Here is a 12,135-nt window from a genome sequence, read left to right on the forward strand (position 1 = left end):
GAGGATTCACGCACAGGGTAAATGCGCATGCGTCGTAGACTGTTGCTCAGGTTACCCGTACGACAGTCTACTATGCATGCGCTTCACAAAGCAATTGTGGAACTATCGCATGGGTAAAGTATGCACGCGCAAACATCACCCAAGCGAGCTACACACGAAGAGATGGTTGCACAGTACGTTATACATTAGTTTTCCCGAGCTCAATGATGCCGAACCGGAGAATATTTTTTGGACAATAAATACACTCACACACTTACAACTGTAGTCACTGTAATGGAAACGAATTGAAATGGTGAAGTTGAGCAATAATATTCTTTTGGTGAGCTGGACAAGTTTCTCCGAAGATTTTGTTTTAGGTGCTTACTGCAACAACAACAAAAATCAGCAGGTGAATATGTACGAGGTATAGTAAAACAAATATAACATGGTTTATTTTGGGTGGACAGTCGGTATTATCTCCGCTTGGTATTGAAAGTTGACAAATAATTTCGTCAGATTTGCCTCGGGAACTAGTTTGTCAACTAGTTTGTGAACTAGTTTATCGACTAGTTTATGAACTAGTTTATCGACTAGTTTGTGAACTAGTTTATCGACTAGTTTGTGAACTAGTTTATCGACTAGTTTGTGAACTAGTTTATCGACTAGTTTGTGAACTAGTTTATCGACTAGTTTGTGAACTAGTTTATCGACTAGTTTGTCCCCAATACCTCAGGGCTAATATCGACCGTCCACCCTCAAACCATTTGTACACTGAGTTATTGTGATCATTGTAGAATGATCATTGTAATTTCACAGCTTTGTTTTGTAGGTACACAAGTTGCTTTGTTTAAATTGCGGTATTCCAGAGAACGCCCGACAAATCTATTTTTGGCGAGCTGCGAAGCAGATGCGAGCCTATGTAATACCAATTTCCGTCCGTCTGTCCGGGCGCCCGTCGGGCCGGGCCGCCCGTCTGTCCGTCCGTCCGTCGGGACGTCCGTCCGTCTGTCCGTCTGTCATTTTGGGGATGTGCATGAGCTTCTGGTTTGATCTTTTAGTTTATGGGGTTGGAGTAGGGATGGGGTAGGGGTGGGATGGGGTAGGGGTGGGGGGGGGTGGGGTGGGGTGGGGTGGGGTGGGGTGGGGTGGGGTGGGGTGGGGTGGGGTGGGGTGGGGTGGGGTGGGTGGGGTGGGGTGGGGTGGGGTGGGGTGGGTGGGGTGGGGGGGTGGGGGGGGGGGGTGGGGTGGGGTGGGGTGGGGTGGGGTGGGGTGGGGTGGGGTGGGGTGGGGTGGGGTGGGGTGGGGTGGGGTGGGGTGGGGTGGGGTGGGGTGGGGTGGGGTGGGGTGGGGTGGGGTGGGGTGGGGTGGGGTGGGGTGGGGTGGGGTGGGGTGGGGTGGGGTGGGGTGGGGTGGGGTGGGGTGGGGTGGGGTGGGGTGGGGTGGGGTGGGGTGGGGTGGGGGAGGGGATAGGGTTGGAGTTAGGGTTTGTGTGAGTAGGATGAGTAGGGGAGCTAGGATGGGTGGGGCGGGGTGGGTTGGGGTGGGGAGAGGGGTTGGAATACTGGGTTTGGGTGGGGTGGGGATTTGTAGGGGTGGGGTGGGAACAGGTAGGGAGAGGATGGGCATGGATGTAGGGGTTGGGTTAGGAGGGGGTTGGGGAGGGGGCGGGATATAGGATCGGAGTAGGGGTTGGGTTGGGGATGTGTAGGGATGGGTAGGGATGGGTTGTAGGGGTTGGATAAGGGGAGGGGGCAGTATATAGGGATCAGAGTAGGGGTTGCATGGGGTCAGGTGGGGATGTATGGGTGGGGGAATGGGGTGGGCGGGATATTGGAATTCGAGTAAGGGTTAGGATGGGGATGTGTAGGGTGGGTAAGGACAGATAAGGGAAGATAGGGTAGGTGGGTGTAGGGGGTGGGGTAGGGGAGGGTACAGGTCAGGGGAGGGGGAAGGAGATAGGGATTGGAGTTTGAGTAGGGTTGGGATGTGTAGGTGATAGGGTGGGGATGGTTAGGGGAGGATGGAATGGGTGTGGGTAGGGGGTTGGGTGGGGGAGGGGGCGGGTTGGAGATGGGGTAAGGTTTTGGGATGGGGTAAGGTTCGGGGGAGGTGGTGATGGTGCTGTGTCTACATGTACAGTATGTATACCCATTCTTGTTCTGCATTTGTGGCGACTTCACAAGAGTTTTCCCATGGTACTACAAGTATGGGGACCAGAAGACACTGTTGGGGCTGCAAAAATCCACAAGTGGGTCCTAATTACCCTAACAATGGAAAACTCCCCCATAATACAGTGACGGCTAACCTATATACATATATATTTATTAGGTAATCTGTTAACTTTTTTATGTTGACATTTAAAACCTGACCCCTGCACCTAGGCACATCAACAAGAATCCTGATCCCCTTCCATCATGCCCATCCTCAACCCTACCTTCAGCCTCCCTTCCTGCCTTGGACAGCGAGCCATGGCGGCTTCGCCGTTCTAGTTTAAGTTGCGGTGATTTACCAACTATTTTGAGCCTGGCTTAAAAACATATACAAACAGCCACTGTAAAGTCTGCTGTTATTTTGGGGTCGGGCTAACTTTCAACCTGTGTACTGCATGCACTTGTAGGCATTAATTCTCCATTTTAAATTGTACACAAAATCATAGCCTTTGGTTCCATGAAACAAGGATGTTTTACAATGTAATACTGTATATGCCTTTTTTCCCAGGTATGTGGAAAAGTTGCATTTTTAAAGAAAAAGGTACTTGTCTGTAGGAATGCAGTTTGATCAAATTTGCCCACAGGAACGAATTACTTGTCCTGTGTAATCAGATAAGCATTTTATTGTCAGCCATGTTTTGAACATTGATCACCCTTTTGTATATTCTTTAGAACCACTGTAACTCTGATTGCTAAGGGCCTTTCATCTGAAGTCAAGGAGATGTGGAACATGCGAGGTAGTGTTGATTGTATTGTGATGCTCGATTGGAATAGTACAGCTGGAGACCTGACAAAGGGTTCCACATTGGCAAGCTTGAAAGATGCTCTCAGCAAGGTAAAGAGATAATTCAAAAGCCTAAAACAATTTCACCAAACACATCTTAACTTAGTTAATTGTAGCTTAAGCAACATGTCTTGGAAAGAAAGTAGTATCCAGGCACCACTTTTTTGGCTGTGTACAAATCCTGTGGAGAGTCAATTGCATTGGGACTTCATAGCTTGTATGAGGAGCTTGCAACACTGTCACAGTGTCTTTATTAACTGGCGTTGTTGAGACCCCTCAAATGTTTCTCATTCCAAGATTAATGTATTTTCAATATTACTGCAGTGACTGACCTTCAGTGAGATACCGGTAATATATGATTAAATAAAAAATGGCGTCAGGATGCAGCATTCTTTCCAATGTCTTTAGCTGTTTACCCTGAAGCACATTAGCAAACATTTGGGTCATGTAAAAGAATAAATTTCAGGTGATATAATTTTGGCGTAGTCCCACATGAGATGCACAACAAGTTGGTGTGATGTTTCCCCCGGGATGCTTTGCTGACCATATGATACAGATACAGATACAGATGAATGCTGCGATGCATGCAGTACACCATTTCACAAATCAAAATTTGTTTTGAAAGTGTGTTGCAGTATGAGTGTATTTTGAGCACGATACAGTATCAACGCCTGTTTCATTCATTGACACTGATATTAAGCAAAGAGTTGGTGGAGTTTCTCTCCAACGTTTCAATATATACAATTGTGAAAATGGACATTTTAAAGTTGACTTTTCAGGGTAAATCACATTTGCTTGAATGTACATGTACGTGTATCTTTGAATTACACGTATTGTCTCTTTATTAAGGTCTTGTTTCTTTGTTATACAGTAAAAAGTGTTTTTGAACGAAAGAGTTGATATGTTACACAGACACAATGGAACAGACACAATGTAACTTGTAACTCATTGTATTGTGACTTCGTTTTACTGTTGTCAAAAAAAACATGATGAGTTTAACCAATTTTAAGTTTCTTATCAAAGGTTGAAGTAGTATATTTTAGAAACTCCAAAATATTTCCTTGAGATGGAAATGTGCATTTTTCATTATTTATTTTAAAAAAATAAAAAGGTTGTGCAAGTTTCGTGCAAACCACAAGATAATTGGTCAATTACTGAGCTCAAGACAAGATCAATTCCAATGCATTAATTCTTTCACATGTCAGAAATTTAACAATTAACCGAACCTTCCTGTTATTTTCCTTTGACAGTGGGATTCAACAATAACTTTAAAAATGGAGCCTGTTGTGCTGGATGGAGGATTTGGAAGTTGGTTGTTGCGATATCCTATGTTTACCACCAATCCCCATGTGACCAGGCCACCGGTGGATAGTGCCTCTTCAACAAGTTTGCACTTGTGTAGGTAGCATATGCTTAGCATATGTTTGGGTCTTACTTTCTCATTGGTATTTTATGTCACATGAAAACTTTCTTCTGGAGTAGAAGTAATTTTTTTTTATAAGATGAGGCTTTGCCTCACCTTGTGTATGGAGTCCATTGACAATATTGTTCCTCTCTGTTCCTCGGTTAAGGAACCATGTATGTATGCACACACACTCACTGACATACAATGATGGCATGTACAAATTATATTTTGTCCAGCTACTAGAGACAGGTGTCATGACTTCAATTTTTTTGTCCACAGTGGATTTTGACTATCCATCTCTTGAAGATGATCAGCCAAAGCCTGAGACCAAACCAAGCCCACCTATTCAAAATGGACCTGCGGCAAAGCCATCCATTTCTGTTGGTCGTAATGAGCAGACAGCACTATCTGGCAATGATGTCAACTCCGCAACCAGTTCTGTATTATCCCCTGCTTCTTCTGCTGTCAGTTCTTTCAAAAGTACCCCCACTGTCAATAGATCCAGCAAGCCCAAACAACTAAATGCAAACTCATATCCAACGAACATTCCTTCAGCAATCTCAATGAATGAAGATAACACCATGGAAGTAGCAGCCAAGGTTTCTCTGAGTTCAAATAAAGAGGAACACGCCTACAGATCAAAAATAAGTGTGCCTTCAGTCCCAGATGCTGAATCCCCTCAATTGTCTAATGAAAAGCCAGTGATTCCTAATCGATCTCTGAAGCCATTGGTACAAGACGATAAGACGAAAATTGCAGGTAAAGAGAATGGAAATATTGAAGTAATAGCTGGTGAGAGTAATTCTAAGAAAGAGAGTGCAATAGGCAACCAGAATCTGATGAAAGAAGTCAGGCAGGTGGACAAAGCAGATAAGGAAGAGAAAACAGGAGGTGAAGGAGAGATAGCAAGGATGCAAAGAGAACATCGAATACAAGAGCAACAGGCTAAGTTGGAGCTAGAGAAAATGAGACAGGAAAAGATGAAAACAGAAAACAAACAGCTACGCCTCGAAAAGGCACATATCGAAAAACAACTCGAAGAAAAGGTATTATAAATATGCGTAATTCATCACGAGTAAACTATACCCAATATTAAATGACATTTTTCTGTTGCCTTTGCATTTGTCATAATGACAATCCATCTCACTAAACTGATGGAAAACAAAAACTGTTATTATGTGTTCATATCAGTGCACATTTCAACAGTAAATCCCGGCCTTATTTGATGCCAAATACATCTGGTGATTTAGTTGTCTTTTTGTTACCAGTGGTTTTAAAGACGAGTACAATACATTTAGCTGTAAAAGATTAATTAAAAGAGAAACTGCTGAGGACAGATGTCTGTTTGTAATGGATGTAATAATTCAGGGAAGACATGGCATTTGTACAATGCCTGTTCCACAATATAGTGGTCATTGTAGCAGTAAGTGACTATATAATGTGCTCTCTGACATTCCAGTATGGCATTTCACATCTTATGACAAAACTTTCTCTTATTAATCAGTATTTTGCATTGTTTTTGTGCGTTGACTCACAATTTTTGTTTTTGTACCACAGATAGCAGCACTGAAACGTATGCAACAGGAGCTTGAGGCACAACGTCAACAAAAACAGAGCAAAGAAACAGTTGCTGAAGATGAACAGCATCGATTGCAGAAGGAAGAAAGAGAGAAGAAAGAAGCTGATGGAGGATGTGATGCAAAACCACTACGGTTGAGTGCAAACCAAGGTGTCAAACAAGATGTCAAACTGCAGGATGAAGCTTTGCCTAAGCTAACGGCAAAAACTTTAGATTCTCCAGTAGAAGGAGATTCAGAGCCTCAATTACAAGAGGAGATAGGTAATCACAAAACCTCACGTGAAGATACAAGGAAGCCAGCACAACCAGTTAATAAGCATCAACAACATGCCTCATCTACACCAGTCACTTCTATGTCTGCCCCATCAGTTCCCATCTCAACGCCATCCAATACTATGCAGATATCAAGCACTGGTACTACTTCAACATTACCTGCTGGCTGGGAGAAGAAGCTTCATCTTACCAGCAACAAGTATTATTACATAGATCATAATACAGGGACTACTCACTGGAGTCCTCCTACTATTGGACCAGGGGGAGCAGCAACAACAGCTACTGCATCATCTACAAAGCCTGTTACAACAGTATCTTCTGAACAACGGCTTGACACCAGAGGATCAGGTATATATGGTTTACACTTTCAAAAGATGGAAACTTCAGGTAACTGTTAAAAGATACTGTTGAAAGGTGCACTGCATAGACATAAGTGTAACAATACCATTTCCTTGCATCTGAATTCAGAATAGTTCAATTGGCCTTCATTCTTTTATGATTAAAGTAGTCTTCAAAAACGTCTAAATCTCTACAATTTAAGTATTATTTTGCACAACAGTGAAAATGTAAATTCAAAATTCTGGGCCTGAAATAAATTGTTTTGGTTGCGGAATTGTACAAAAATGACAATCCTTATAATGCAAAGGTATGACAAGTTCACTTAAGGAAGTTCAGTTTTTTCCAACTGTGACATGATGTAGTACAAGGTCAAATATGTTAAAACATGTTTTGAAGGAATTTCCATACAGTATGATATTGGCACATAGATACCCCTCTATTACATGTATCAGGATCTCCGTCAAAGACTTCAACTCCGTCTTCTACCACCAAGACTCGCTTGAAGTCGGACTCATCAGAGGCTCCTCAATCCAACTTGAAGAGATCATTTTCATCACCAAATGTTGCACAGATGGTCATTAATGAACAGGAGGAGATACCTCGAATTCCATCTGTTAACAGAGCTAACAAGCCAATACAAAGGTAACTTGTTTATACAACTATAAAAATGTACAGGATGGGGATTTCATCAAGTTCATTTTCTTCAGCTGCAAAAAAATGTAAAGGAACATGCAATGTAATTCTTTTAATACAATTCTCGAAAATGCGCCTTTGTGTTCCATTCAACCTTTTTTCAATTATTGTTTTGCCATTTCAAAGTTTTTTGGGGTTTTAATGCTTATGCCAATTTACTTATTCATGAGCAAAATTGTGATGTAATTCCGGGCAGAAACCTCAATGTTATAGCTATTTCAGCACAAAAAGTTGCTGGAATTTGGCATGTTTTGGTGTCTTATTTTCTCTTTTGTGATTCGTTGTTGAGTCATTTCATTGCAGTCAGCTAATAAGCAGCCCTTTCTGACAAATGTGTTCAATGAGCAAATGTTTGGTTTACAGTGTGAACAGAAAACCCTTAAACTGAACAGTGTTTTCTTGAAAAGACATCAAAGCAACAGTGCCCTCAGTTGTCGGGGAAAAGCATGGACTTTTGTTTAATTGTTTAAAAAGTTGCACATTCCAATAAAATGAACCAAAAAGGGATGTCAAATAGGTTCATACATTTAAGAGAAGTGGAAGTTGCACAAAATGCGTTCCTAGGAAAAAATCATTGCATGCCCCCTTGTGTGTCAAAAACCACAAAATAGCAATGGCTGTATGCACAAGTATAAATTGTGAAAATAATATTGGGCACTTGATATACATGTAATTGATAGGTAATGATTCTCAAATGAACTGATGGAAAATGTTTCCATGGAGCAGCAAATTTAGTGCTGTTTGATTAATTAGTGTCTATTTATTTAAGTTAATACACAGAGCCCATGTACATTGAGTCAATATTGTACTTTGTATTAACTTTATTAAAAGGTGCATGTTGTGAGTGAAGATTAATGTTGGAAAAAAGTGCAATGATTATAAATAATTCAACTGTTTCTTTACTTCATGTGCTTTGCTGATCTCACAAACTAGGAATGTGACGTTACCATTTTCACGAAGGGATGGGCATTTCAAAAATTGTTTTTTATTTCAGTTTTGAGTCATGTCACTTTTTGCTGTAAAACATCACACTCAACCAGTCTGACTTGCTTTTGGAAGCAAATGTTGCTTGTCTTAATAACTATGGGGCCTGACATCACCATGGTTGCATTTTGCATTTTCATTAGAACTACAAAAAGTGAGATTCCCGCTTTCCCTAATGGACGGACATCGTTGATACATTTTGGATGCGCATGCATGAACATACACGCCCACTCCCTATAGTAAAACACATTGCACAGAAAGAATTTTAAATTTGGTCAACTGGAATTTTCTTTTAACAAAGAGAGGGGTACCTTTGCTGGTAATTTTGTCTAAATGACAACAGTTTCAATGGTTACCGATCACTGGAAAGGAAAGTTCTCTAAGAATCATTTTATTGAATTTGATTGACTGCTTTGAGTGGATGCATTGTAGTACATTTTTCAATTTGAAAACAAGAGAACTTTTCCTGCATGTTTTCTTTTAAGTTGGCATTCCCATCCTTTCATGCAGATTGTAGGCCAGAAATTGTAGGGTTCAGCTTTTAATAACCAATTGCTAATATGATTAGCTCATATTAAGGTGATATCCCAGAGTTGTGTTCCATTGTACTTGTACCAGGATGCCATCTTCTTCAATAGTACAGTCAGCACAACCTAAAATACTGCCATCTGTCACACGGGCACGCAACCTCAATCCAGTCTATGGTAACCAAGTAAGTTACATCGCAATCAGTTTTATTCCAGAATTATAGATTCATATCTCAAGAAAACTAATCCTTTTGAATGTAAGAAAGATTGAATTGAAGTGAGAAATGAGTTAAGACCCAAATAAGAGATGCTTGTGTGGCCTTTATTGCTAGATTGTACAGAACAGTGCGTTAATTCAGCAAACCAACCAGGATTTTAGCAATATGTTCATGCGTACCCATATCTTTCTGCTAAAGTTTTGTGGAGTAAAAATATTTGAATACCCAAAAGGAGTCACATTTTGTAAACATTTTGGGGACGAATACTACATTGTCATTTTGATGCATATTCGCATTATCTACACAGGGACGATCGCTAACTGGCTTACGTAACCTTGGAAACACATGCTTCATGAACTCGGTAGTCCAGTGCTTAAGCAATTCAACACCGCTAACTTACTACTTCATCACTGACAAGTATGTTCCTGATATCAATAGGTAAGTTTCATCTACAGTAAAAAGTATTGTAGACATATTGCATGAGCATGAGAGACCAAACTGGTTGCTATATTTGTTGTGAGCTGTTTCACGGAAGGTCAATTACATATAGGCAATTCCATGGTAACTCACGTTACATTTGGAGGGGGTCTTCTGTCAACTCTGTGCTGTTATTCTATAAAGTAAAAGCATCTAGGGTGGACTTTTAACAGAAGATTCCTTGAAACTAAAGTGACTAAACTACAAAAAAAACAGGGGCCTACAAAAGAACTTTCTGTTTTCAAACATTCTTTCAAGACCCTCCTTTTCCCAGAGTTTTTTTGAACTGCCTGATTTTTTTCTTCTTCTGGATTGATTGTTTTGTTAGTCGTTTTGTCATCTTACCCCTGTTTGTTTTTTTCCCCTGTTCAGTGTTAAGTGCTGTGATCTTGGTATAGCGAGGTATAAATACTCTAATATGACCTTTAGGAGACACTTTAGAGTCATGTGGAATTTGTGAGACATTTCAATGTCTCCCTAATGCCTCGGCCTGTATTTAGAGGCAAAATGGCTAGATCGATTGCTCGTGGTACAATTACTAAAAAAAAAACCTCAAAATTTGTGGCAGTAGGATAAGGTAAAATTGGGGTTAGGGGTCATTAAAGTTGGAAGAAACTTTGTGCACAAGTCTATGGGAATGTCTCCCCAGTGATCCATTATTGGTAATTACTTTGTTGCCTAAACAAAGTTTTTGGGGACACTTACCAGTTCTAAATTCTGTATGTCCGTATCCCCGTATGACAGTACACACCAGAGGTACTTGTGGGGTACCCGAACAAAGGGAACGGTACCCCACAAGTGAAATCTTTAGAAAAAAAGATACCCACAAGTGAAGGCTTTAGAAAAAGGGATAAAAGAACAACAATGCTCCCACCCCGGAACTCCCATCTGCTGGAACGTCCAGCAAGTCAGCTTCTCAGCTGCCAGTAAGGATGATTAGCCCCAAATTATTATTATAAAGGTGCATGTCAGAAGCCATGAATCTGTAATGGTACCGTAGGGTGAAAATCAACAGGGTATGAACAATTCCATAGGAATGCTTTTGTCACGGTTCATTTGAATAGTTAAATATAAATTTTTTGTCATTTAGTCTTGCAAAAAGTTTCAAAATGGAGATCTGTAAACATAGAATACATCAGATAAGCTTTGAAGATTTGCATGGTGAAGCTTACCATTGCATCCTGTGACAAATCTGTTTTTGTGGCGGGCAGAGCATACTGTCCGAAACATTGAGTTTCCTCAGTTCTTTTCAGACCCTCAATATTTACAAAAGGAGGTTTGTTACATGGTGCCACAGTAACTTAATCTTATAGAATACATCCTTTTCAAATAAAATCAGGTTCTTGGTTTTGGTAGAGTCCATATCTACTGTTTTCTAGAGCTTTTTGGTTGAGGCCTGCTTGGAGGACTACTGCATTGAAATATTACTTTCATTATCAGGCAAAATCCACTTGGTCGTGGGGGTAATGTGGCGCAGGAATTTGCTGTAGTGATCAAGGCTATTTGGTCAGGTCAGTATCGATCCATCTCACCACTAGACCTCCGTGACACCGTCACCAAGTATGTTCCTGAGTTTCGAAAGAACATCGGTCACCACCATGACTCACAGGAATTTCTCTTATTTCTACTGGATGGATTACATGAAGATCTCAATCAGGTTTGAAACATATTTCATTAAAGGAACAATTGTGTAATCGCTTTTGGATTGGCAAATGGTGACAAAAATATAGGTTGCCACTGTGGATAAAAAAGGCAAAAATTTGATTGGTTTTGTAAAACAGTGTCAAAAATTAACACCAAGTTAGGTCAGGTAACCACCAAATTTTGCTTTTTTGTCGTTTTTGGGGGGGATACTCTGATATTATTGTTTTAGTTCATGATATCATGTCACTTCCCAGTGTATTAACCAACAAAGTGCCTGCACTGTTTGATATCAGTCCTGAAAATGTAGAATTGATAAACTTAAAGCTCCCATTGTCAGATTTCAATATAAGGCACAGTGCCCAGTTCCTGTATTTAAAGCTAATGTCAGTACATGTAGGCCAAGGATTCACTTTTAAGTTTCTTTTTATGTGCCCAAGGTTAAGAAGCGAGAGTACATCAAAGAGGAAGAATTAGAGAAGTATCCTGACCAGACAGCTGCTGAAATATCCTGGACATATCACAACCGACTCAACCAGTCCATCATTGTTACATTGTTCCAAGGCCAGTTTAAATCAACAGTCTGCTGCTTGTCATGTGGTCACAAATCTGTCAAGTTTGAGGCATTCATGTACTTGTCACTGCCTCTTCCTTCGTCAAGCCGATGCACATTACAGGTAGCGTCCATTTGAAAAATGTAACACTTCATTTTTTGACAACTTGTACATGCATGTTGTTAGATTATTCAAAATTTAGAGGAAAATGCAGAGGGAATAAGCTGTGTCAGTGTAGTGTGAATTTAGGACAATGAAATACTGACTCATTGGTAGTATTGTGTATGCTTATGCGAGGATTGTGAATGTTCAACTAATAAAAGGGTAAAAAGGACCAGATTTCATAGGAGTCCAAATTTCATGTGACACAGGAAAAGCATTTAGACCGGCCATGTGATGGGCTCTCGACCAATAGGAATTGGTAAACTGTCTTAGGAATTTATAAATGTACATGTATCTTGCATATAAAACT

At 40.7% G+C, this 12,135-nt stretch overlaps 1 protein-coding gene across 3 annotated transcripts in view; it reads left to right on the forward strand.

Moving 5' to 3' along the window:
• Nucleotides 1-12,135, forward strand: part of LOC119744565 (ubiquitin carboxyl-terminal hydrolase 8-like) — a 40,726-nt gene that overhangs the window by 14,335 nt on the left and 14,256 nt on the right. For all 3 annotated transcript variants that reach the window (XM_038220542.1, XM_038220543.1, XM_038220544.1), the window contains exons 7-15: nt 2,862-3,024; nt 4,224-4,371; nt 4,658-5,424; nt 5,936-6,578; nt 7,022-7,211; nt 8,865-8,958; nt 9,299-9,429; nt 10,909-11,125; nt 11,550-11,786. In XM_038220542.1, the coding sequence (XP_038076470.1) occupies nt 2,862-3,024; nt 4,224-4,371; nt 4,658-5,424; nt 5,936-6,578; nt 7,022-7,211; nt 8,865-8,958; nt 9,299-9,429; nt 10,909-11,125; nt 11,550-11,786 (2,590 nt within the window). The remainder of the gene's footprint in view (nt 1-2,861; nt 3,025-4,223; nt 4,372-4,657; nt 5,425-5,935; nt 6,579-7,021; nt 7,212-8,864; nt 8,959-9,298; nt 9,430-10,908; nt 11,126-11,549; nt 11,787-12,135) is intronic.

Source organism: Patiria miniata, unplaced genomic scaffold, assembly GCF_015706575.1.
Source record: "Patiria miniata isolate m_02_andy unplaced genomic scaffold, ASM1570657v1 HiC_scaffold_7, whole genome shotgun sequence".
In the NCBI taxonomy this organism is placed as follows: domain Eukaryota; kingdom Metazoa; phylum Echinodermata; class Asteroidea; order Valvatida; family Asterinidae; genus Patiria; species Patiria miniata.